Source organism: Centrocercus urophasianus, unplaced genomic scaffold (genome assembly GCF_019232065.1).
Source record: "Centrocercus urophasianus isolate 14NV4802_14NV808 unplaced genomic scaffold, USGS_Curo_1.0 seq_19, whole genome shotgun sequence".
Taxonomy (NCBI): Eukaryota; Metazoa; Chordata; class Aves; order Galliformes; family Phasianidae; genus Centrocercus; species Centrocercus urophasianus.
In genome coordinates, this window is record NW_024884744.1 from 20,958,096 (window position 1) to 20,984,997 (window position 26,902).

At 48.1% G+C, this 26,902-nt stretch overlaps 1 protein-coding gene across 2 annotated transcripts in view; it reads left to right on the plus strand.

The window, feature by feature from the left end:
* The first annotated feature begins 1,043 nt into the window (after positions 1-1,043).
* INPP5D (inositol polyphosphate-5-phosphatase D) overlaps positions 1,044-26,902 on the plus strand; it is a 45,119-nt gene continuing 19,260 nt past the window's right edge. For both annotated transcript variants that reach the window (XM_042820662.1, XM_042820663.1), the window contains exons 1-5: positions 1,044-1,276; positions 5,357-5,420; positions 21,027-21,177; positions 22,732-22,903; positions 24,064-24,204. In XM_042820662.1, the coding sequence (XP_042676596.1) occupies positions 1,143-1,276; positions 5,357-5,420; positions 21,027-21,177; positions 22,732-22,903; positions 24,064-24,204 (662 nt within the window). In that variant the 5' untranslated portion in view covers positions 1,044-1,142. The remainder of the gene's footprint in view (positions 1,277-5,356; positions 5,421-21,026; positions 21,178-22,731; positions 22,904-24,063; positions 24,205-26,902) is intronic.

Below are 26,902 nucleotides of genomic sequence, written 5' to 3' on the forward strand. Positions count from 1 at the left end.
CTTTCTTCTGCCTGCTGTGTGAGAGGGCAGCCCTCCTGTATGCTGTGTGTGGTCCGCAGCACTTCTGGCTCTGGGAGCTGAAGGCTGTGCAGAGCTGTGTGTGCTTTGCATGGGGACTCTCCTGACACACAGTCCCATTTGGCTGCTGCTGTGGATTACGGCTCAAATGTGGGTGAGCAGAAGCACTGTCTTCAAAGGCAGAGTAGCTGGAGGAGAGGCAACCAAAGTTGCCATGTAGGCAGTGCTCCTGCAGCCACACTGTTGCCTGTTGCAAGCATGCCTTGTTGCTTTCCTTTGGAGGTGCAGCGCTGTGCACGCAGCACAGAGCCTAGGCAAGAGACAGATGTACAGACAAAGAAAAGGGAAGTGAAAGTCCCAGTTCTCCTCTCTGACGCAGGTTGCCAAAAATTACTTTGCTCTGTCCCACCTTTGGCAATTTAGAGTTGGAAGGACTCTTTAAACCTATCTCACAGTGGCTGACAGGGAACTTTTGTCAATAACTCTCCAAACAAATCTTGCTTTGCTTTTGTGCACAGAGATAATTTGGAGATAATTTGTTATTGTTATCATTATTATTACTATTTGGATCTTTCAAGTCCCTTGCTGAACCCCTAGCTAGATGTGAGGAGCAGACAATGCTGGAATGAGGCAGTCGTTGCTAAGGATTCTAATGCACAGGTTGTTTGCAAGCCAGTCTGGGATTTATTTGTTCCCCATGGAGACCTGTCATGGTAGGACTGACGGACAGGAAAAAAATGGAAACACAGAGGGTCTGGCAAGAGACCATAAATAGGAGGGTGAACCACCAACACCCGTGGGACTGAATTAGTGAGGGAGCAGGAGGGACCCCCATGTGGGGTTTTGGTGCAGAATACAGAGACATGAAAGGAAAGGCAGGGAATGTGGGCTCACCAGTCGCTTCTGTTGCAGCATGGAGAGAGAGCAGGAGCTGCAGGAACGTGTCATGCTCACTCTCTGAGCTGTTTGAGTTGAGGAAGTTCTCCGCGGCCGAGTTTCCTTTCCCTCTCTGTACTACTGAAACAGGAAGCTGGTGAGCTGGAGCTGCCTGATCGTTACACACAGACACAGAGGCAGCTCTGGCAGCTCCTGTACTGGCATTCTGGTTTCCTCCAGCTGCAGCCATGGATCAGTGCTGGTACCACGGCAACATCACTCGCTCCAGAGCCGAAGACCTGCTCTCCAAAATAGGCAAGGATGGCAGCTTCCTTGTGCGGGCCAGTGAGTCCATTGCTTCGGCGTATGCACTCTGCGTGCTGTAAGTACACTTTGATCTTGGTGCTTCACGCGGGCACTTTTGTCCCTGCTCATGCAGGGGTTACTCCCCACGCCCTAACAGCCACTGTGCTCCTAGGAAGCAAAGCATGGCTGGTTTTCACCTGCTGGGCCACAGGGTAGGGTTGGGAGCTGGCTGAACAAATGCAGGCTCTTCTGCTGCTGTACCTTTTGCACTGCTCATGCCCCTGATCCAAAAGGACAGTCAAAGGTAACGTCGCTGCACTCTGAGATAAAAGAACCTCTTGACTTCTTAGAGCCTGGTTGCCCCTTGGGTCATGTATTTACATGTAACAACACAAACGCCCAGCTCGGTACCTCTGAGAGACATTCTTGCTCTGGTTCAGTGTGTGTTTAACTCAGCACCCTGCATGGTGCTGTGTCCCATTCAGCAAATGGCGTGAATAAGTCCGTGGAGCAGAGCACGATGCACTCAGCACAGCAGTGAGTCTGCCTGCCTGGTAACGTGGCTCATGGGGTAAATGCTGTCATGTAGGAAATAGGGAGAGGAGAGATGCATTGGCAGCCCTGCCGCTGTATTTGGGTTGGGGCTGAGCACCAGAGAAAGGGTCACCTGCCCTGGGTTTGCAGGGCCAGAGGAGGCTGAAGGCAGCAAGCAAAGTCTGAGGACTGAACTCGGCATTACAGGGGATAAGGCAGTCACTCTCTGCTTTGGAGAGACCATAGGAGCCTCTGTAGACCCTGTTCTGCCTGTCAGATCCTTGTTGGATAAATGACAACTTATGTCCCCCCCTCTGCCCATGAAACTACAAGTAAGTTTCCCAGTATAGCTTCTTTCTGAAAGTGCATTTATTGCAGCAGTGGAGGCGGTGCTGCCGTTTATAACCGTGGTCTAACTGCTTGTCTCTGAGGTCAGGCTTCTGGTGACACCACATGCTGCTGCCGAGGGCTGTCTCTGGCAGAAGGCATGGGGCTGGGCAGCTTCTCCATGTACACAGGCGTTCTGACAAGGGCTGAGGGCACAAGTTGCCACCCAGGGAACATTTTACTGGAATAGACAGCGACTTCCATTGAGCATTTTTCGTACAAATGCTTTGCTTTGTAACTAGCACACACACACATACACAAAAGATGTCTTTACAAAGCGGTGGTGGAGACTGCAGAAAGGGAAGGTGCCGTAAAAATGTCTGCTAACGTGCATTTGCATAAGTTTTTCCATTGTAAATGTTTTTGCAGCCAACTTTGAAAGCCTTTGTGGCTTGAGAGACATGGGATCAGGAAATAGGAACAATATAATGACCAGGATTTTCTGAGCTGGGAGCCAAAGGTTATGTTTTTAAATCCATTCTGAGGTGGCCAACATGAATGGTTTGATTAAAGAAACAGCACCCAGCTTTGTCAGCCAAGGGCAGCTGGGTCTGTCAGCAGCAGCTCAGCATCCGAGAATCGGCCCGCAGACTGCTGTCAGCATAAGTAGCATCCTTTCAGCTGACTCTGGCCTGTAGTTAGTTTGTGGACAGAAAGGGTTAAAGGCAGTGAATAAGTCTTTCCCTCTGAATTTCATCCTGACAAAGCACACAGCTTTCCTGAAGCTGGAAAATTCCTCGGAGATGTGTGGGTTTCAGCTGTGTTATTGACTGGAAGGTGTTGGCAGTGCTTCGGTCACTCCTGTCTGAAGAATGGAGAGGCTGGAGACAAGGTGAGAGAAAGAGGTGGAACGGGAGGCTGTCACAAAAAGGGGATTATGTTGAAAGTCACTGTGCATGGGGAAGGAAAACAAAACCCTGTGAAATTTGACTGGAAAAAGAAGTGTCACGTTGTACAGACCTGTTAGCATCCAGCAAAATCGTGATTGCTTTATTATAGACCGAAGTAGTGATTTTCTTGAAGAGCTGCTTTGGGAAAATAGGGCTTGTGTAGATGTGGACCAGTAAGGGAGGGGTATCTGCAGGGCATTTTCAGAACCCCTCCTGCCTCCTCTAAAACTGACAACAGCAGTGCTGAGCTCAGCAGAGAGCAGGGAATGCTCCTCCCCCAGCTCTGCTGTCCTCCGCTCTCTCTGCTGGTCACGCTGCCCCATAAAAGGCAAGAAGTGAGGGCACTTTCCTCCCCATTTTCTCTGAGCCCAGACTGTTAGTCTTGCCAACTGATGGAGAAGCAATGGGCTAACCCAGCTGAGGGGAAGGCAGGAGCAGCAGTGCTTCTAGAGAAGAGCTCACAGCCTTAGGTGCAGCTTTGGCTTCCTCCAGGAGGGCTGTTCCTTGGAGGTACCATTTCCAGCACCCTGAGGGGATGGCATCACTCATCGGATGCTTAGACAGACCTTGTTGTAGTTGGGCTCCAACATGTTCCAATACGTTTCCAGTATGCGCATCGTCACCCGTGTGTGAGGGTCAGTAGGAGAGGAAAGGGAAAGCACAAGCCTTGTCCCCTTTCTTCTGCTAGCTGGCTGATGGAGCAAACATCAGAAAGTACGTGGGGACACATTTAAACTCAGGCAGATGTTGTATTTACCCCACCCCACACACATACACACAGCTAGGCTGAACAGCAATAAGGCAATTCTGAACTCATACCCAGTTTCTAGGGAGGACCTGAAATGTGTGAGAAATTGGGACCACACAGCCTGGCAGTTCTTCTGAGGAGTCAAAGGCTGAGGGCTGAAAATGAAGTACACACCACAGCCTTCTCCATCCACATGCACTAAACTAAGGGGCTGTAAGGAGGGACCCATGTTTGATCCTACAAAGTGCTCCTCCTTGATCCTATCTTATCCAGCAGCTCTTGGCTTGCTTTTCTACTACTCCGGCTGCAATCTCTTGACAAGTGTTACACCAGCTGCCTCATAAGACCCTGTGTGATGGGAACTTTCATGGAGAGTCCTTCTCTGGCACAAGCACCATTAAGCTGGTTTGTTTATCAGTTCCATAATCTCCACTCACAAAGGTTTTCTCTCATCAGCTGCATGAGCAGTTCTGCTTAGCCCTTGTTTGCGTATCAGAAGGAGGAAATGGTGTAAGAGAACTGCATTGGCAGATAAAACCAAAACCTATAAGCTCCCTGGGGGCATACCCTCCTCTGGCTCTTGTCTGCTCTGGGCTCAGTGAAATGAGCAGAGCTGTGGCAGTCCTAAGATGCTCAGGATTGTGCCCGTGGCTTCTTCCAGCTCCCTGGTACAGCAGCTCCTCAGCTGTGGATGAGCAGGTGCCTATGGGATGGTATTGCATTGCTTACTGAAGCTCGGTGGGCAGTTCTGTGTTCTTGGCCGTTGATGCCGTTAGAAAGAGGTTTGTATGGATACATGAGCAAATCCTCCAAACACCCAAGAAAAGTCAGCTCTGATTTGTGAATAATTTCATCTCCAATTGCTTTCTGTGACTCCCTACCATCCTCGTGGTCTCTCTTTCTCTCTCCTGCCTGGATTGATTCTGAAAAGTGTATGTATGTTATTGTAGAAGAGGTGTGGTTGTTTCATTGATCTCCCTAGCTGGAGGGCTGACCTCAGCCTGCATTTCACCATGCTCCTGAGTGTAATGCAGTGGCTCTGATACAGGCAAGGAGGATCTGATAATGGATTCCAGGTTTTCCTTTGAGAGGAAGAGGTTGAAACTAGCGTCCTTCATTGGCTTAAAGACATACCGTGTGTTTTAACAGAACACTTTGCAGTTAGCTTGAAGGGTTTGAACAATCTGTTGTTCACTGGAGAAAAGGTAGAAGTCTATTTTTCAGCCAGCTTTCCCCTCTAAGCTCCCTGGAGCTCAGCAGCTGCTGAGGAGCGTCATGCTTACCACATTACAGCTGAGGCTTTCCTTCCTTGCCTTTGGGCTCTTGCACGTTGATGTGACGTTTCACTGGGCAAAAGCCTCTTCTATCCTCCCTTAAATAAAAATCTAATTGAATGTAACTGGGACAAAACAATAGTTACAGCTGATGTTACTTTGGAGGCTAGAGGGAAATGGAGAGAAATGTTTAAAACCCTTTTGCATGAAACTATCTACGTGTCCAGGGACCTTGCAGTATCTCCTCTCATGGGGTGGGGTGTTATGGTGCAATTAATTCCCTCTGGGGGCAGTCTAACAGCATCTCCTCTGATCTGTTCCAGGTTTCGGAACTGTGTTTATACCTACCGAATTCTGCCTGATAAAGAAAAGAGGCTGATTGTCCAGGTAAGCCACGCTGTGAATCATTCAGTCCCACAAAGATGCACTTAGTATTACTTGCTTGTGTGTTTTTTCACAATGGTTCTAACATTAGGACAGTAGGATACAGGGAGTGAAACTAGTGCCCCACGCCAGTACACTGCTGGTCCCCAGTCCAGTGGCACTGCCATGTTTTAGGTAACTGAAAACCTCAGTTTAGGGAATACTTTTTCCCCCACAGCTGGCTTCTGGTCAGTACATTGTGGGTCTTTTCATCCCAAAGTCACCACACAGTTGACTTACACTCAGAAAATGCAAACTGAGTTGTAGCCTTAGGATACAGAAGGTACCAGGACTGAGGGCAGGAGTTTCACATCTTCATTTTATTCCTGTTCTGCTGTAGGATTGCAAGCAAGCCACTTTCCCTTCCTTATCACCTCTCAGGCCTTGTTTTCTCAGTCTAGACCATGAAACAGCGAGGGGTGGTGTGGTCTCTTACAGCCCTGAGAAGTGGGCATGGATTTTATCAGGAATGAAATGGAAATACCTGTGCTACCCATTTGCACCAGTCTGCCTTGTTATTCAGGACAGACCTATGATTGTTCAACAGTGCTGCAGCCGTGAGAAATCAGTGTTTCGTTTTGCTGTAGCAATGGGCAGCTCAAGTGCTGGTCAAGGTTTATGAATGAGCTGGAGGTGTGATTTCATTCTGCGGCGGCTGCAATTAATCGTATCCTCATTGTTTCTAGGAAGAGATTATTGGACTGCCAGTGAATTCAGCAATACTAGGTCTCTGCTGGGGCTTTCTGAGTGAAAACTTTTGAAATCCACTAGATTTTTTCAGGAAATGCAGTCTAGCAGAAATGCAATCAAACTGATTTATGTGATTCTCTTGACATTTGTGGTTTGATTGTGAGGGATTTCTCTTGTGTGTGATGCAGAGAGGTGGTGTGGTACCTTTGGCTTATCTGGGGCTCTAGGTTTAATATCAGGGTGGGCTAAATAAAGGGTACTGTTAACTCATGTTGGGAAGACACAACACAGGGGGCTGGCTGCTTCTGCAAGAGAAAGATTTGGGTTGTAATTGAGGCTTACAGATTTCATGTTGTTGGCTGCTTTTCTTGGTACGTTGTTGGGCCAGACAGCTTTGCTTACTTGTCTGTTATGTTCTGTAAGAGACAAAAACTGTTCTGTGCATATTAAAGGACTGTATTTTGGAAGAACGGTTCTCCTGTGTAGGGATGTGAAAGCTGCTAAATAGGCAGAGTTTAACATTTTGCAAAAAGTCCATTAAAAGTGAAATCCTATTGAACCAGACCAAGTAGTATATAGACACAGCAATCACTAGATCCTTCTCTTGTCTGGGTTTAAAATAATAAAAAAAAAGGCACAGGAGAGTTGCAGTACCTAAATCCTGTGCTCAGCCCGGCTCCAAACAGGGGCTCTGATTGTGCAGTGTGACCTTTTTTGCTTGCACAGTGCTCCTTCCTGAAGCTCTTTCCTGTCCAGATCCAGGTGGTGTCTGTCAGTCGTTTTTCATGCTGAGAGCAGGTTCAGGAGATGTGTAAAATCACAGCTACACGTGCAGCACTGGTGACATGACAGCTCTCCCTCTGCTGCTCCTTGGCATATTTTTTTCCCACTTTAAAGCTGCAAGTTATTTCACATTTTTGGGTACTGGTGAATAGATTTCAATGGTCTTTTCTTAGAGCCTGGTCTGGCACCGGTGGAATGATGCTCCATGCTATTGTTTGCATGGTTCACTTTTCAGTACAGGTGGCAGAAGGGGAGGTGCACATTTTTGCATTCAGAGGTGTGTGGTTTTGCATTCAAACTGATGAAAAAACATTTGCATACATCTCTCCAGCATTTTGTGACATGCAGTGTGAGCTGCCATTAACTTTCTGCACTGCAGCAGCCATACAGCAGTCAGCATGGCCAGGGCTGGAACACCTCTTGCCTGCCATATCTGTACCACAGTCTGACTGTAACCACATCTGTAGTGGTTACAGTCATTGAGCTTTTGTCCCCCCTCTTCTTTCCCTGGGGCTGTTGAGTTTCCTCCTTCCTTTACCTGAGACATCCAGATGTAGGAAACAGATCCACAGCTTGGATGAATCCAACCTGCATCCTGCCAATGAAAACTTACTCAGGGAAGAGGGGGAGAGAGGACAAAAATCCTTGCAACAGAGGATCTGTTACAGCGAATAGAAATCTTTGTCCCAGCCTGAGAACAATTAGTCATCAAGATCTATCTGCTAGCCTGCAGTGTCTCACCAGGCCACAAACAGGAAGGGAGCAGAAGCCATACAGTAGCACAGCAGCCTGGGGGCAGGGATGTCAGGGTGGCAACATGCTGCCCCTGTGATAGCATAGCTGCTCCCTGCCCATCTCTGGGAAGAACCTCTGGGGTGCTTTGTAGGAACAGACAGGAATTTCCCTTGCTTATAGTTCATGCAGAATTGTTGGAAGTTTGGAAACTGGATGAGCCTATTCGTAACTGTGCAAACAATGCAGGAGTAGCAAAGAAAACCTTGGAAATAACAAGTCCAAACTAACACCCAACTCGGTCACTCTAAACCAGGCATCTGTGGTCAGCTCTTGCCGTGTGGATTCACTGAGAGTAAACCTTTCCTACACTTGTCACTTAGTGCCTCGTGTATCTATCGAGCTGATGTGCTAATGGGACTCTCATCACTTCTCAACCTGAATTCCTTGGCATCTTAGCATCTCCACCAGGGAGAGTGCTGCTGTTTCCCTTTTTCTAACAGGGAATTAAGTCCTAATGTGTTAAGTAGGATCAGGCTATCAGAACTAATTTTAAACAGTGTCCTCTGCTGGCTTTCCTAGGTCCAGGAGATGTGTGTGTATATCAGCATTCATCTCCTCTCTTTCAGTTCTGTGTTCAAAGCCGCTTGCAGTTAAAGCTGAGTTTGTACCTCTGTAGTCACTGAGGAAGAAGCATGTTTCTGTGTCTAGGTTTGTGCCCACATGTAACAGATGACAGGACTTGGTGGGCCAGGTCTGCAGGATCAGGCACTTACCTTGCAGTGCTTGGTGGGAAGGTTGGTGCGCAGATGTCCTGGTGGACAGATGGCAATGTTGCCACCAGAGATGCCTGGCTAAGGCAGGAGAGCAGCCTGCTTGCTCAATGAGCAGCTCTGGTCCCCTTCTTTTTTCTTTTCTTTTTGTTTTTTTTTTGCCTGCTTCAGGGCTTGGCAGTTTCCATGGAATACTTTGATGTCAGAAGTCATGGCAAGCCGTCGTCTTCTCACACTGTGTGAGAGACTGTATGACAGTATGGAAAACACCCCTGTTTTGAAGGTCACTGCCTGTCTCTTTCTTTCCACTTCACCTTCCCAGAGTGCAGTAGCTTCCCAGCTCCCTGGCAGTGGTCTGCTCACATCTCCCTGCACTCTGCTTTGTGCGTAGATGAGATGTTCATTGCTCTGGTGCCAGCTCAGCATTCTGTGCACATCTGTGCTGGAAATCACCGCTGCTGCAGAGGTTTCTTATGCTGTACTTAGACTTACTGCTTGCTGCGAAAGGAGGACCTGACCCTATTTGCTAGTAGTTTTTGCTGACTTCAGTGGGAATGATAGGTGCTCTGGCAGCACAGTTTTACACCTAGTGATCATCGAACTTTCTTTTTTCTTTCTTTCTTTTTTTTTTTTCCCCTCCTCTTTGCTGGTAATGTTCTCAGCTCTGCCAGAAGGCTGTGTGCAACAGGAAATGAGCAGTGCAGTGCAAGCAGCGCGGGGCAGCCCAGTGGGGGTGACTCACTGCACACAACTGACACTGAAACTGTAGCTTACTGCTGTCCTTGCAGCGTGGGCTCCCAGAAAGCAGAAGGGCTGATAAAGGGTTTCCCTTCCAACCCACCTCTAGAAACACATTCTGGGGAAAATGTCCAGATTTCCACTCTGTTGGTGTACGGATTGGCTAAATATGTCAGAAAGACCAATGTCCTCTGCCTGAGACAGGCACAGGACGTGCAGTGAGAGGGCTGCTAGTCTCCATCACCTTCTGCAGGGCTGTCCTGGCCTCTGGGGGGAATTTATCCTGCTTTCAGTGTATGAGTCCTGCAGGGTGGAGCTCGGTGTAAAAGCTCCATCCGGCACACTAACCTGCTCTCTGTGAGCAGACATTCACACAGCTGCCCATCCTGCCAGCACAATCTGATAAGAGCACGAGCTGAGGTCAGTTCCTGGTGTCACTGCTGTTGTCACCAACGTCAGAAGCAGTTTGTGGCTGTTGTGGCACGTGCAGCACCTGCTCCCTTGCGGGCCCCTTGCAGAGAGGGGCAAAGCTTTTGGGGTTTTTGTCCCTTTCTTTGATACTGTACTGTAAATTGGTGTGCTGCTGTGACAGCTGAGGCCAAGAAAGGGTTTTCTGTGGTAGGGATTTTGTGGTTTGCTTTGGAGTTTGTTCTTCTGTCTGTATCTGATCAAAACCCGTCTACTTGGAAACTGCACTTAAGCTGTTTTGAGTGGGAGATAAAGCATGATCCTTCGGGTGATGTGAACACCTTCACGACTCTGCAACCTCTTAGAGCTTCTGCTGCCAGCTGTGCATTGTACTTATTCTTTCCAGTGCTTGAGGGGAGCTTATAAGCAGGATTATGACTGACTTTTTACACGGTCTGACAGTGATAGGATGGGGGATGGCTTTAAACTAAAAGACTAGAGATTTAGGTTAGATTTGAGGAGGAAATTCTTTACTCAGAGGGCAGCGAGGCCCTGGCACTGGCTGCCAAGAGCAGTTTGGGTGCGCCATCCCTGGGGGTGCTCAGGGCCAGGCTGGATGGGCTCTGGGCAGCCTGAGCTGCTGGGGGGGCAGTGACAAGAGTTGGGGCTGGGGGATCTTTGAGGTCCTTTCCAGCCCAACCATTCTGTGATTCTGTAGTTCTGTATTACATACAAAGCCTTACTTTCTACTGACTCAGACTGATGTCAAAGCCTTACGGGCTCCATGAGGACAGGGCAGGCACAAGTCCGCCTTGCAGGTAGCATGGAGACATTAAGACATCCATGGTCTGCTTGCAGCTGAGAGGCACTGGGTGCTGTTGAATCCCTGCTGCATCATTTGAAAGGCAGGAAGTGTCCAAGCATCCCACCAGGGGCGTGCAGCTCTGCCTGAACAGCCACCAGGTGCGTGCTGGTGGGCAGGGTTGTGTGGCTGTGGGCTGCCAGTGTGTGTGTGGCTGCATCCCAGGGGACCACAGCAGGACAGCTGCACCTGCACTGCTGCAAGGCAAGAGAAGGGAGAAGCAGCATTGCTCGAAGGATGGTACGGTGTTTGGATGGAGTATTTCAGTAGGGAATGGTGAGATTCTGCAAGTACCATAATGGTACTTTAAGGAAGATTAATGCTGAAAATGGTTTACCTGAATTACTTGGGCAATATCATCCATTACACTGAAAACTTACTGCTTCTGTGGGACTCTGTTGGCACTGAAATGCTGAGCTGTAATTAGGATGATCACTTTTCTTGCATAGAAACAAGGGGCAAGTGGACAATCAGAGAATAATTAGGAGCAAGATCCCTTGAAACATAGGGGAAGCGGATTTCTACCACGCTCAAATATGTAATTTAATTATGTTAAGCTGTATTTTATTGATGAAAATGGTACAACTCCAGTTTGAGTATCTTCCAACGTTGATTTTAGATCAATCTGTGGAACTCTTTACACTCTTGAAACGTGGGACCGAAATTAATTGGCAGTCAGGGCTTAGCAGAATCTGTGTGCTTTGTCCCTGCACTGTATCCAAATCTGTTTATACAAGGAAAATGTTCTTTCCGCCGTTGCATCTGAGGTAGGAATAAACATAATGCATTTTGCAGGCTTAAAAAAAAACAACCATAACCCAGAAAGAAGCAGATTTAATAAGAAAACACAAGGCATTTCCTGAAACATGCTCATTCCTGCTGCCGAATCCCGCGGTATACAAAATTCTTCATACAAACAAACCATATCCAGCTTTTGTTGAGTTGGAATCCTTTCAGAATGTTTCCAGTTTCCTGAAAATATAGATGCAAAATATTTTCAGATTGGGAAGGTAAAGATTAGATCTGTTACAGAGCAATCGGTTCAGCAGTTCTTGTTTAATAAGAGCAATCGTTTCACCTTATTTTCCTTTCGAAAGTCTTTGGCCACCCACGGCCACGCACCCAGCTGCTCTTTGCTGCCCCATGGGATCTTTCAGGTCCTGCTGTGAACACATGAGTGCACAAACACGAGTGCTTGAGTTTGCTGTTGGCACAAAAATGGGCCTGACACTTTGGCTGGGGGTTGGGCACAGTGGCCGGTCTCCAATGTCATAGAAGCCTTCTCCAGCATCAAACCCTGTGTAGGAAGCTCTGCCCGCCCCTGTAGATATTCTCATTCCAAATCAACCACTTCTGCGAGCACGTTTGAAAGGAAGGATGGTAGTTGAGTGAGAACTACTAGAAGGTGCCCAACTTCTGTCTTCAGGTCATCACTTCTGGCAGTTTTCCATCTTGGTTCTCCACTGAAATTAGTTCCCTTCTTCTGGTTCCATTCTTCTAAAGCTTTCGTTTTCCAGTATGCTGAAGTAATGCCCATCGAAGCTGGGATCACAAAGCCTCCTGGACAAAGCATGGCCAAGATGGCCATGAGCTGGCAGTGCTCTGTGTTGAGCCTGAACTACAATTTGCAGGTACCTCTGGGTCAAAGCTCATGTTCCAAACTTGGCAGGGATGCAGTGACCTGATGCAGTCAGTAGAAGTTGTGCTTTGTGACTGACTGCAATAGAAGACATATGTAGAGAAAGTGCTGGTTTTCACAAAGGCATTGCATTACCTTTCCAGAAGTTCAGCTTCACTGAGTGCCACATCCCTGCATGTGCAAAAATAGAAACACTGGGTTGTGTCCAATTCCAGGGAGCAGAGCTTAAAAAAAAATTCAGCTTCACATCCAGTTTTATCCCAGAGATACTGGTTAGGGGGAGCATAAACGGTGAAGATTTGAGGAATTCCTGTTTGCATTTGGTGGGTTTTGTTAAACAAGAGTGCTTCTTCAGGTTAGATTTGTACAATCACAGGATGATTGGGTTGGAAGGCTCCTTAAGGCTCACCCACTCCCAACCCCTGCCAAGGGCTGGGTGCCCCCACCCAAGTGCAGCACTCCTTACACTTGGCCTTGTTGAACCTCATTATGTTCACGTGGGTCCATTTCTCAAGCTTGCCACGTCCCTCTGCATGGCATCATTCTGTGGAACCCAACGTTCTGTTGTACCGGCTGCTTGGCGTGGTGTCACCTCCACACTTGCTGAGCAGTTCTGCTGCAGTGTTGTTCTGTGAAAGCATTAATGAGTTTGGTCTTGCTCATGCAATAGGTAGATGAAACAAGGGGTAATCCCTTGAAATAAAGAGTGAGTGGTCAGCCCAAATGTCATAACAATAGAAAACAATTGCTGTAGCTAAAAGCCTGAGAAATGTTGCTGGCAGAATACAGGAAATTGTCACACTAAGATGCTCATTCTTATCTGTGCATCCCTGTATGGTTTTTTATTATGCAATCTCAGAAACTGGTGCAGTGTAACATAGAGAATGCAGCTGTTTTACATGCATGTTCTGCCTGTAATGTTTGCTTTAGTGGTGCATTGTGAAAAACTTTTTTAGTGTTACTTTTAATTTTCCGCTGGATATTTTACATAGCTCAGCTATATTTAGTGCTTGATGTCTGTTGAAACAGGGATCCATTCAGCACAGAAGACAGCAGGGAAGGCAGAGAGATGATTAGCTGGTTATGGATCCTCCACTGTCTGCCCACATAGCTTAGTGAACATCCCAAAGTGTTGAGCAGGACCAATCTGTGCAGGCACAGCTGGTGTAGATGCACATTCACCTGTTTCAGGGAAAAATTTCCTTCTCGTGGGACTTCCAACCCCATTCACTGTTGCTTGGGGCTGTTACTTATTGAATCATAGAATCCTAGAATGGCCTGGGTTGAAAAGGAGCACAGAGATCATCTAATTTCTACCCCCTGCTACCTGCAGGGTCACCAACCAGCAGCCCAGGCTGCCCAGAGCCACATCCAGCCTGGCCTTGAATGCCTGCAGGGATGGGGCATCCACAGCCTCCTTGGGCAACAAAGAGGTTGCCTTCCAATGGGGGAAAAACTGAAAAGCAGTTGGGAACTGCCTTTGGAAATGATGGCTGTTAAATTCGCTGCCTTTGGTTGCCTCACTGATTCTTGAGAACCTGTGTTTTCAGGCTTCTTTTGGTAACGGAAATTTTCATTTGACTCAAAGAGCTGATGCTTTTCAGCAGAAAACCAAAAAGCGCCGGGCTGGCGTTCAAATTACACAGAAGAAATGTACTCCAAAACTTTTTCTTCAGTTCTACCCACACGCTTTCAGAAGTGCTAAAAATTGCTTTGGATCCCCGTGGCTCTGCAGACATGCACCCTGTAGCTAAATTTGATGCCAGCCCCTCCTGTTCCATCGTGGAGCCGTTTGCTTGCTGTTGTTGTAAATCTTCCTTGTTCTAACACAGAGCAATTATGAAAGGTTTGGTTGCTCAGGAGGGGTCTCTTGTTAAAAGCTGGATCGTAATGTGCTGTGTTGATAAAATCCCTTCTGATAGCTTGAGTTTGGATGTGTTATTTGGTGTGAAGGACCACCTCACGTATGTGGTGCTGGTGCACTTTATAACTAGCCCCAGGCTGGATGGGGCTGTGAGAAAATGGACTAGAGGGAGGTGTCCCTGCCTACAGCAGGGGGTTGGGACAAGGTGACCTTAAAAGTCCATTCCAAAAAGAAAAACCACTCCATGAACCACTCGGTGTTCCTAAAAGCTTGTACCTAACTATTTTAGTTAGGTATTTGGCAATTACCATGTTTCGTGTGTGAACTGTGGCGTGCCATAGCAGAATGGAAACAGGATTTGAGTGTGGGATCATGGCGGTTCAAGGTAACTTCTCTATGCCCTTTACTTTCTGGAACTTCTAATGTGTTTTGCTTTAGGATGCAGAGTTTGTACTCTGCTGAAAACTCCTTTCTCTTTGAACACATTATTTCAATTTGCAAACGTCCCAATTCTGCCACGAGAGCATTTTTGTACCTGTGAACGTAGATGATCATTGGGCTGCCAGAATGAAGCCTGGGTGGAATCACACAGATGAAAACTCTTGCAGGGCCAGAGGAGATGAGAAGTGGCAGATACGACAGGATCTTTTTAAGGTTAACTCAAATGGGGCTCGCATTCCGTATGTAGAAAGTGTTAAACAGTTCACACAGAGCGAGCAGAATGAAAGACTGTCCCAAATCTTTTCCATGAAATTATAGGTGGGAAAAAATGATAGCTATTGTGGCCAGAATCAGATTCGGAAAGAGTTTAGGTTTTTAACTAGATTTGCACTGTATCTGAAATAGTTACATGTTTCCACTTAGCAATGGAGGCAAGAATGCTCGTTTGCACCTGCTTGACCTGCTACAGTTGGCATTAAGAGGATTCATATTTCATGCTCTTGTTTCAAGCTAGCAAGGAAATAGGTGCAGAGCTTTAACAGATGTTCTGTGTGTCCTAGTATGAAAGAGTGAGAATCACTTAATGTTCCCATTTTTAATGCACATAATGAGAAAGGAATTGTGATGCGGCGCCAGTAATTCACGTACAGGATCTCTTAAGTTGGTACTATGTATAAAGAGGTGGAGCCCATGGTAGAGGCAATATGCAATGATATCTTTCCGTTTCATTTTAGAAACAGAAAGGCTATTATAGGCTTGACAAAGCAGCAATTTTCTTTTCTGTTTTCTCATTTTAACTTAAGGTTTTTTTTTTTGTTTGCAATGTTTCAGCCAGAAGCGCAATCTGGAAGTAATGCATAGCTCTTAAATTGCAATTCCTTGTTTCCTTCCAACAATAATTCGTTCAGAACTTCTGAAGCTCACTTCCCCAGAATTCTTCTGATTTCTGTGTTCTCACCCAAAGTTTTAAATGTAAGAGGCCACTGTAACAAAAGCAACATGAACGAGCAAACCCAAGCATGGGGACCAGGCTGCCTGCAGAACAGGAGAAGGCTGTCTCAGAGGAGTCAAGGACTGTTCACATCCAGCTCTCTCCAGCATTACTCAGCTTTTGTATCTCCCAGGAGCTTTGCCATTCTCCCAGAATTCATACATTTTTAGGAGCTACCTGCCAGCATCTTTGCCCAGGTTCCTCGGCTTCCTGCCCTTATCCTTTCCTTTCTGCCCAGTTCCATGCCAACACCCCCCTCCCTGAGCTCTGCCCAGTGTCCACACAGCCCTGCCAGCCCGCAGGGTCCCACACTTACTGAAGCCCCTTCCTGACCCTCTGTGTCACAGGATCCCCACTTTGCTCAGCTGCTCACTGCTCCTCTCCCTTCCCACTCCCTTCCCAGACCCATGTTCTTCCTACCCATGCGTTACTTTCAAAATAGAGTACATTTCTGGGCGGATTGTATTTTGGGAAGTAGCTGTTTCTCCCAGCTGTGATTCCTATCTGGTCTCATTCCTGTGAAATGAATTGCTCAGCGTGAGATTTCATCTATAAATAAGAAGGTTGGAAAAGACCTCTAAGACCCATAAGTCCATCCATTGACCTGACCCATCAGCACCATGCCCATGACCACGTCTCTCTATGGCACAGCCTTTCTTTGATGTAAGCAGCTATTTTTTATCTCTGGCACAGTAACCAAACTTCTCCTTGAGAGCCAAAAGGAAATGTAAAGATGCCCCACAGGCTTCCTAGCTAGCAGGCAATCCATGACAACTGTTTGCTGAAACAGGAAACCTATGAATTTTTTTTCTTCTTCTTTTTCAAATGGAAAAGAAAAAAGAAATTTCTGCCAGCATTTAACAGCCAAGTAGGAGCGACCTGATTTTCAGCTTCCACTTCACTTTGTGGGTTTTACAACAGTTTTATAACTCTGAAAACTTACTGTAATGCCTATATTTGGGTTTAAGTACCTGGTGTAAGGCACTTTGTTAGAAAGGACTGGACTTAAGCAATGCAAGCAGATGACCAGTTTCCTAGTTCCTCCTTGTGCCTTGGCTCAGGAAAGGAAAACACTTCCTCTTCCTTCTGAGGGCCCCAGACTTCCTGTGCCATCTATTTATACGGTTGTTGTAATGAGCCCCAACTTAACCACTTCCTTGCCTGCCTTCATTTAGGCTTCACGTCTTTTCAATCTGTTTTCACTTTGCCTTTGTAGTTCACCTGCAGCTTCTCCTGAAGTTTGCTGCTCAGAGCTGCGTCTCCATGCTTGGAGCACGGTGTTGTCAGGGTGTTCTGTTGGCCAGATGACGTGGCTTGGAGAGAACGAAGAAGGGCAGACTTATGTTGGGCCCTGTTGGTCTTTTTACACCAGATATAAAGGAAGAAAAGATGATCAGCTGTAACGAGAGCTGTCAGAACATTTAAGTAGATGGGAAAAGGCCACAAGATGCAGCCAAAGAGCAGTGATTAAAGGCTTTAGCGACAGGACATAAAACTATTAGAGAGTGTGCAAAGGGAGGCTATGAAGATAGCAAAGGTTCTTTTGAGCTCTTCTCGTAAATCACATTTTCCAGCTCTTCTTTTGACATTTTTCCTGGGGACTCTCCCTGGTATTTTTACATGCTCCTTAAAAAATGGCGCCCCGGCTGAGTGCAGCAGCCCAGATAAGTGCAGCAAGACAGCTTCTTCCTGGCTCTCATATGACAGTCCCATTAATAGATCTCAGAAAGACACAGGCTTTTTCTGATGCATCTTCTCACTATGAAATTGCTGCACAGCTTCTGACTCGCTCTTATCCAGATTCCTTCATGCAGTTCTGTTTTACAGGCTGTTCTCTGTGTTGCATATGCTCTCTCAGTGCTTCCTTTCCATATGTTGTGGCTATCATCTGTGCAGGGCGGAGGTGCTTGCAGGCATCACTGCAGAGCGAGGTGCCGTGGAGCGGAGCTCTGCTCCTGTGTCCTGGGAGCTGCGGGATCTCCTGGGGATGTGGTGTGTTGCTGTGGAGATGACACTCGCTATCCACATTTCTAATGACTTGAAACAATTCACTCTGCAATTAAAACAAGATCTATCCTGTGATAACCCAGAGGAAATAGTTACTTGCTAAATGGAGGCGGGGGGGCGGGAAGTGGATTTCATTGTTGGGTGCTGCTTGGGTGGCTCCAGCTTTGTTCTGTGCTGCCCCATCTTGCTCGCTTGGTTTGCATTGCCCCGTTCTGCCTCTGCTCCCCATCTCAAACACGAGAGCAGGTTTGCATGGAGTTAAGGCTCCATTTTGCCTTGCTGCTGTCCTCCTGTGTGGAGAAAGCTTATTCAGAGTGCACCGTTGGTCTGGTTTTCACTAATGTTCTCTACAAGATGCTGGCCAACACAGTGCTGATACTGTGCTACCCACCACTGCTTTTCCTCCCTAACCTATGAACCTTATCTGCAAATTCAAGCCTGAGGAAAGCTCATGTCCTGACTGCATGCTGCTTTGCTTTGCTCACTGGCAGTGAAAACGGTCTGACCGGCCTTTGGGCAGGCTCACCTCACAGCCCACACTGTGACTGCAGCCCAGATGGGCTCTCTGCATCACACTGATGCTCCATAGGTACCGGCTCTGCAGACTCACCTGCTGGCTGGGGACACACACCGCTGCAGGAGGGCTCTGTCACCCCGTGCCTCGCAGCGATGCTGTGGCTGTGGGGGGTCACACAGCACTTGTGCGTCCCGTGGTACCCAAACACCTTGCAGCTGTGTGCTGGACAACGTGACGAGCGTTTGTCATGCAGGGTTTGTTCTCATCCTTTCCCCAAGGGGAGAGGCAAATGCTGTGCAGTCTTGCTTTCACTGTCAGACAGTGTATCTGTGCAGAGAGAAGAGCTTTTTTCACAGCACAGGCAACAGGCGGAGGGGGTTGTTGGGCACTCCTGTGCCGGAGGGGCACAGCCCTTCCCACGTGCTTCCTCTATTGAGATCTTTGCAAATAATAACAATTATAATACAAAAGAAAAAGAGCGAGAACAATCCAGTGATCTTTGCTCTCAAATCCCTGCGATGCACAGCAAGGCTGTGTGGCTGCTGTTGCTTTGGCGGTGTCGGGGAGGGCCCTGGGGTTCCCCCACATTTAGAGGGAGCTGAAGGAGTTCGAAACCTCTCCGTCTTTCCCCCAGCTCTTGGCCACAGCCGGTCGCAGCCCCTGACCCACCGTTCCGTTTCCTGTTGCAGCTCCTGCTGTCTGCGCAGCCGCTCGGGATGCACGTTCAGCTACCTGCTGAGCAGCACCATAAAGTGCCGTCCTTTACCTTGACTGTGTGTGGTGGAGAGTCGGTCCCTTTTGCTTTGAGTGCTTGGGGAAGGGCTGTAAGAGCAGCCAGCACTGCCGTGATGGAGCCTGCCTCCCTTCAGGGTGCAGCTCAGAGCAGGGCTGGGGTGGCACAGGTCCCTGTAGTCCCTGTGAAAGGAGATGGCAGGGTTAGTGTTCATGGTGGGTGCTGGAGCTTGCCAGAGCAGCCAGAAATGAGGGAGAAACTCTCTGCACTTGTGTCCCTGCACGGGAGCTGGGGTTTGTGGCCTGCCTGGGGAACCTGTGCTGGACCACAGGCATTGGTCTGCTCCTGGAATGCAGTGCACTGTGTTAGAGGAAGGAGGCCGTACACAAAGCGCTGCTTCTTCTGGTTACCACAGAGACCAGGACGGTTTCAGAGGCTGCACTGTCCTCGGCAGCAAAAAAGCGTGAATTCAGCCTTTCCTCTCCCTTCCCTTTGGCCTGCAGAGGCACTCTTTGCCTTGCAGGCACCCTTGGCAGCACTGGGGCAGGAGAGGGATGCTCACCCCATCCACCCAGGGAAGCAGGCGGGCAGCGAGGTCTTTGGGAAGAGGAGTAGGAGTGTGAAGACAGGTTTGGAAAGAGGAGGAGCGGGGGTGGGCTGCAGGAGTTTGAGAAGTGGGAGAGAGCTCAGACAGCAAAGCTTTCTTCCTGCAAAGGTGCAGACGGCAACACCAGTCTCTTTGCTCTCTGTGTGCTTTAGGCTATGAGGGACCTCATGCCTTTTCCCAGGTGCCCTCCAGGGTAGCTCAGGGCAAAACCAAAACATAATCCTGTGTTTGCCTATGTGTTGCCTTAATGCTGAACTGTCTAGCTAACAAGAATAATACATCTTAATAACTGCAGGAACACCTGGGAGACAGAGCAGGAGGCTGAGCAGGCACAGCTCTCAGGGATTGTGTATTTGTTATGGAAATGCTTCTTGCTGTGCCTTTAGAGACATGCAGGTGTAGTTAAAAAAGAGAGGTGTTTTGATGACTGGCTTTGAGGGCACTTCAGACATGGTTCTGCATTGAAAACTTTGTCCTAATTTCTGGTCTGAGATTTTTCTCTTTGGGAAGAATTAAAAACAAATGCTGCTGTTGTTGCTAGGACTTGCTGGAGACATTTTGTTTTCTGTGTTCTGCTCACTTAAGAGTTATGCCAACATTTCTCCTATTTAACCTCTAGTTTTTAATACTTAAGAGATAATGAGAGATTGGGCAAACCCAACCAGTGGGTCAAGGAGTTCAGAGTTGGATTAGAGCTCTGTTTTTGCAGCCAGTTGTTCACAGCAATTTTGGACGTATGGATGTAATTGCTCTAAAACTTTGCCTCTGAAGATGTCTAGGCCTTATCTCTGTCTTTGCTCTCTGCAAGAATCCCTTTCTTGAGATTAGTTCTAGAAGCAGGTTTAGTCATAGTTAAAATGCAGCTGGCAAGTGCAGCATTGTCCTGATGCTCACTGTGTCCCTGGCTTCCTAAATCTTCATAGACCCATAGAATGGCCTGGGTTGCAAAGGAGCACAGTGCTCATCCAGCTCCAACCCCCTGCTGTGTGCAGGTCACCAACCAGCAGCCCAGGCTGCCCAGAGCCACATCCAGCCTGGCCTTGAATGCTTGCAGGGCTGGGGCATCCACAGCCTCCTTGGGCAACCTGTTCCAGTGCTTCACCACCCTCTGGGTGAAAAACTTCCTCCTAATATCCAACCTAAACCTCCCTGTCTCAGTTTAAAACCATTCCCCCTTGTCCTATCACTTCCCACCCTCATAATCAGCCGTTCCCCCTCCTGTTTATGCGCTCCCTTCAAGTATTGGAAGGAATCATCCGAGTTTTTTTTTTTGCCATGGCAGTGTCACTTGAATATAGCTCTGAGCCTTTGAATCTGGAAGGGACAGGATGCCAGCATCTAGATTTAGGCGTGTTTATCTTGCCATCTCACAGGAGAGTTCTGCCTGCATGCTGCAAAGTGCTGCACAGTCTGGGGGTTTGAGCTCAGTCGGAGAGGGAATGCAAAAATGAATGTGGGAGAACTCTGTGTTTAAAGATTCCCTCTGCTTTGGAGCCAAGCACACTGAATGAAGAGAGAGAGCTCTTCCATTTTGTTTCACTGAGCCTTGGGAGCTGCCATTGCTGACACTGGCTGGAACGTGTGTGCATATCTGTTTCTGTTTGTACTGCAGAAGTCATTCTGCACAGAGCCTGTAGTCAGATGGGCAGGGAGAGCCATGCTGCCTTTCTCTGGACAGCAGTCATGGGTTTTTCTCTCCCTGAGACTTTGCTTTTCCTCCTGTGAAGAGCAGCACTTCAGCGGTTGGAAATCCCAGACCACGACAGCGTCTGTGTTTTGTTTCAGGCATCAGAGGGAGTTCCTGTGAAGTATTTTGATAACTTGGAGGAACTGATAGAATTTTACAAGAAAGAGAACATGGGGCTGGTGTGGCACCTCAAATACCCCGTGCCACGAGAGGAGGAGGAGGCTGCCGACGAACCAGAGGAGGATGCTGGTAAGAAGCCCACCCTGTTGCTGGCTGAGGCCAAGCCTGACACTTGCTCTAGTCTAGCTTTGTATGGAGGCAGATGTACGATGAAGAGTTGTGATGGGCATCATCCCAACTATGGTATATGAATGTCACTTGGATCGCTCCTGGGATTTTTCCTAGGTCATCCATCTCCCAGGGGAAGGTCATGCCCACAGAGCCATCCTTCCTGTCCTAGTGTCTGTCTGGAAATGATGTGCCACTCAACAAAACCTGTCTGACGGACGCAGTGCCTGTGAGGGGCAGTCTGCACTAAAGCAGATTGGTGTGCCTGCATACGTTTGTACAAACCAATGGCTCTCTGGAGCTGGAAAATTTTGCCTTGAATATCTAATGAAGAAACAGAACAAAATTTTGCAAAGCTGCTCAGGAAAGATGTTCCTGGTTTTTTTTTTTTGTTTTTTTTTTGGCCAGCTGCACTAAATCTGCTCTCAGAGCGGGGGAGGGAACTGCAGCAAAAATAATACAGAGAAGCAAGCAGCAGGGAATGAAGTCCTAGCCAAGGCTAAGAGCCTTTAGATGAAGAGGTATCGGCACTTGGGCTGGGCTGCTTATGGGCAGATTTTAGTTTTATAGACCCTTTGGTGCCATCCTTCTGGAACCACGCAGGGCTCCCAGGTGTCAGTCGGTCTCACACACACACAGTTGCAGAGATGCCTCTGTCTGCAGATGGCTGAGCCATGCTGCTGCTCATTGCTGTGGTGGCTTTGTGGGTCACAGCTCTGCGCAGGAGCGGTGGGTCAGCACCAACCAGCAATGGGACAATCCCACCACTGGGAAATAGCCAAACTAAAGCTCACAACTCAACCAGCTACGCATGACAGGCATAACAAGGCGTGGAGCAGTAGGCATGAAAAGAAAGACAACCATGGTTGGGATAGATGGAGAGGAACCCAGGAGATGGAGGAGTAGTGTGCTGAGCAGGCAGGATGACAGCAATGTGGGAGGGCAGGAAAACATTTTGCAGGTTCCACTCAATGACTGCAGGGCAAAGGAGAGTACTTGGCCCCTTTGTATTGGATTATGTTTTCTCCATTTGTCTTTGCCCGCTTTAGCTGTCCACTTCTTTCCATTAGCAGCTTCTGGTGCTCACTCCATCGTGCCCCTTCATCCATTCTGCCCCAGCAGCACACCTCCACGATAATGGTAATGGATGGGTATAGCTGTGTTTTTTAAGCATTTTGTTCAAAATAACTAATGAGCCTTTGTGGCTGCTCTGCAGCTGGGACAATCACAGAGAGGCTGGGACATCGGATGAGGTTATGCTGCGAGGCACAGCGTGTGCTGGCTGTGCGTGAGCTCCAAGCCTGGTGGCTCAGCGGTGTTGGCCTCACAACACTGACACCCCTGATACTGAGCCAGTATTGAGCCCTGAGCTTCCCGGCTGTGAAACTGAAGGCCTTTCGGAAGGTTTCTACAGTGACTGCCACTGCGGTGCAGACTACGTGCTCCTGGTGGGAAGGGGGGACAAGGTTACATTGCTGTGCTGGGGTAACTGGGCCTGTCCCTTCCTCCTGGCAGACCAGGTACCCACGCCTCCCATCCTGCCCCCACGCAACATCCTCATGGCATTGCCAGGCAGCGAGACGAAGGACGTGTCTTCTCTCCCTGAAAACTCCAGGGTGGCAGATGTCAACAAGCTGTCCCTTTCTGAGACACTACTCCAGCGACTGCAGTACCAGGACACAAGCAGGTGAGGCTGGCCAGCCAAAGGGCAGCAGAACCAGCCCTCCATCCAGCTCTGAGCTCTGCCTCTCTCTGGGGCAGCTGGGGACCTATTCGACTTAGCCAGGCTGCTCTTTGTTTATACTACCAAATGGAGGACAGAGAGGTGTGATGCGTTGCCCACACCTTATGGTCTAGAGAAAGTACTTTTCTGAAGTATTAAAATCAACAGTAGACTTTGGTTTTGAATGTAAATACAGTAGTATCATAGAGAACTTATCTTAGAGAACTTAGTGTCATAGCTATGTGTCTAAGCTGCAGATTTTATCAGAAACCACCAGCCAGTCTCCAGAAAGAGTAAGCTGGTGTGTGGATTTCCAGGTACTCAGTGCTGATTTATTCCAGCTACAGGTCTGACTCACGTTGTCCCATGAGCTGTGCCAAACCTGAGCATCCACAGAAGCCTTAGAGGAAGCTGTGTGACGTTTGATGGTCAGATGTGCAAAAGTTTTAAAAAATAAATAAGAAGGCATGTCTGTGGGCAGGGCAGTGGGAGGCTGAGCGAGCAGTTGCAGTGCGTGGCAGCACCGGTCCTGGTGTGATTGCCCAGCAGCAGCTGGCTGATGGAGAAACCCAGTTTTGGTCAGCTGCCTGCATCATTTCGTCTGCTGGGATTTTCTGCTTTTGTCAGGGCATGGGACAGCACGTACAGACTGCTTGGACTTGCTTGGACTTGCAGGGAGGAGGGGAGCATCCTGCTCAGCTCTGCAGTCTCAGCACCCCTTAAGATTGTTTTGGACTGTTTGGAGTAAAACCTTCCAAGCGGGACGTGATGAGGTGAAAGGGGGTCTTCATCTCCCCAGAGTGGCCACATTGTTGTTAGCTGTCTCACAGCAGCCTGGCTTCAAAGCCAGGCATCACAAGAGCACTCCTGGTGCAGGAGCCCAGTATCGGGCAAGAGAGAACCTAGGTGGTGAAGGACAGAGAGGAGAAGGTGGCAGCACCTTGTGATGGTGGGAGACCCTGTGATAGTCCAATTTAGAGCATTGTGTGTTTACACTGAGATCCAATGCAAACTGCCTCCATCTGTCTGCGCTGGCAGCGGAGGTTTATCAAAAAAGAAGCAATAAATCTGCCCAATATTTGAGAGCAGAGAGCTGGCTTTTGACATGTGTGTCTCTTTCGCAGTGTCTCTGATGAGCACCTTAAACTCATCCAGGATTACCTGCGAGTTCACATCATCAGTGACTTAGAGATGGTGCAGACCGGTTCAAGCAATCTTCCCCAGCTGAAGAAGCTGCTGGCACTTCTTTGCAAAGGACTCTTCAGGTAAATTACAGGCTGATTTTCAGAGATGACAGCATAATGCTGTAACAGTGTACTCTAATGTAAGTGCCACATGCATGCATTCAAAACCTTAAACGGTGAATCTGCTTATCCTCAAAAACATTGTACGTGCATCTCCTGACTTGTAATTCTGGTCCAAAGATGTGAGATTTATTTAAAAGACTCAGCTGTGAGAGTGAAGCTTACCTGTGGGAGGTTGCAGTTGATGGAGGTGGGTTTTTTTTTTATTTTGTTTAGAAAGAAAACAAAGCAAAAAAAAAAAAAAAGCACTAGAACCGATTAACTACATAATTTGGTAATGCATAAATGACACCCACAGAATTGTCAAGCAGAAATCGTTTCTGGAAATAAACACATATTGGTGTTTAGCTGTGCCTGAAGTGCTGATTTCCCTTCCCGCGAAAGCACTGCGAACCAAGAGCAATCCCACTGATGTCAGTGAGGTCCAGCTCAGATGTAAAGAGAAACAAGCCCAGATTACAAACTTACCTTTCCTATTTATAGCCCTTCCAGGCCCCACATAGGAAAACTCCAGTAGGGAACCAAAACCTTGAGGAGCTCCCTGTGTTTTCTCTTGTGGAAAGATGTGATTTCCCCCCTGTGGTGCCTGTAAGCAGACAAGGTTAGCACTCACTGTTGCAAAGATCTTAAAGAAAGCAGAGGGCCGACTTCCACATTTGTGTCTGTTGCTTACAATATCTTCCTCCCCCAGCCCTATGCTCACAGAGCTCACCAAAGGTAAGACAGAGCTAAAATGAGGAATGAACACTGCTGATTGCTTGGCATTAACCTCTGTGTGGAAGGCAGAGGGTGAGCGATGTTCTCAGCTGCTTGGCACCACAATCACTGCCCCGAGGCTGTGGCCCAGGGCACGTTTCACCAGGCAGAGGTGAGGTGTGTGCAGCCCTGCTGCTGCCAGAAGCCAGCCGCCCACAGGGCTGAGGGTCGGTCATGCAGAGAGCTGCACTTCTTCTGCACCCTGCGTGAGGGTTCTGCTTCTCCACACCCACAGAGGGGGAGACCCAGGTGGCCAGCTAAGAATACATCTGTGCGATGGAAACCAGAATCGAATGAAATCACAAGTGAGAGTTTTGTGTTACCAAAATACCTCCAGTGCTGCTGTTCTGCTGACGGCTGGCTTTTTCCATTCTCGACTTCTTATTCTTTTTGACCTCATCTGGGTTTCGTAACCCTGTTCCTCATAAATGTGTATGGGATGGCAAGAAAGAAAGAGAAGCAGCTGGTCTGCAGTCCTCTCAATAGCCAGGACAGCTTTTCCTTTTCCTGAAGATAGATCAGAAGATCCTGTAGGATTTCTTGGTGACTGGGCTTAGGGAAGCACCATCCTCGAACAGACCTGGGGCAGTTCTGCAGGAGGAGCTCAGAGGCACAGCACTTTACAGACACAGCAAAGGGCAGGCAGTATTTTCCCCCAACTTCTGACTTATTTCTGTCCGACACAGCTGCTTTCTTTTCCATGAGGGTCTGCCAAGTACAGCAGTCTCAGAGATCTCCCAGAGGAACCCCTCCTCTGCTCTTCCAGTTGTGACTCCATCCTAACCAAACTGCTTGGTTGGCTTGAGTTGTCCAGTTGTTGTGCTTGGGTGTCTTACTGTGTTCTGCAGAATCTCTGAGGTTGGCTGGGGTTTTATGTTCCTTCCCTCATCAGACTTCTGAACTTCCATTCCATTGGTGCCATTACATGAATTTAGTTTTTGTTTATCTCAGCTTTCTCCAGGGATTCCAGCTGGAGGTATCAATAATTCCTATACTGCTGGGCTGTGTCCTCTATTCCCTTTATAATGTTCAATTTCATTATTTTCACAATATCTGGGGCTAGATTGAAAAAAAACCAAAACAGTTGTCATAACTCGAGCCCTTTCTCTGAAGTTTAAGCTGCTTTCCATTTCCTGGTGCTGCTGAGCCAGGCTGATTTGTTGTAACTCTTTTTTCTTTTGGCAATGCTGTATTCTGGTCTCTTGCAGCTCCCCAGAGCCCAGCGCATAAAACACAGCCAGGTTATGTCAGACCAGGGATCTGTTTGTCCTTCCTCACTGGGGATTGTCCACAGGGAGCATTGCAGGCAGCTTTTCAAGCACTCTTGGTACCGGCATTGGTGCAGTTGTTGTGTGGACACAAAGGCTTCTGGCACCTCAATAAAGATGACGACGTGTATTTCCTTTGCACTATCAAGAGTAGAAAACAAAAGTGCCATTCAAACCACGTTGTGGTTTTAAGTTTGAACGCCTGCAGAGGTTCTTCCCCCAGCCCGACACCCATGCAATGCCCTATGCTGTACAGTAAACAGAGGGCAATTTTCCCATGAGAAATCTTTGCTGAACAGGTTTGAGTGAAGTGACTGCTGCTCTGTTTTTGAGAGATGGGCCCTATGTCCTGGCCTCTGGGTCTCAATATGTATCCTGTCTTTCTTTTCAAACTGAACTTAACCTAACTCTCCAGCAACAGCCTGCTGTTCCTAAGCCTGACTCAGTGGCCACAGAAATCAATGGGAATCGTGGTTTAGAGCCAGAGCCATTGGCAATGCCATCAGCTCTGGCTGCTCCAAAGCTGAGTATTGGTGTTGCAGGACCAGTTTCAGCAGATTCACATTCCTAAATGTGTCTTCTTTCTGCCCTGTGGCAAAGTCTTCCTCGCTGAAACTTCAGAGTTGAGTACTTAG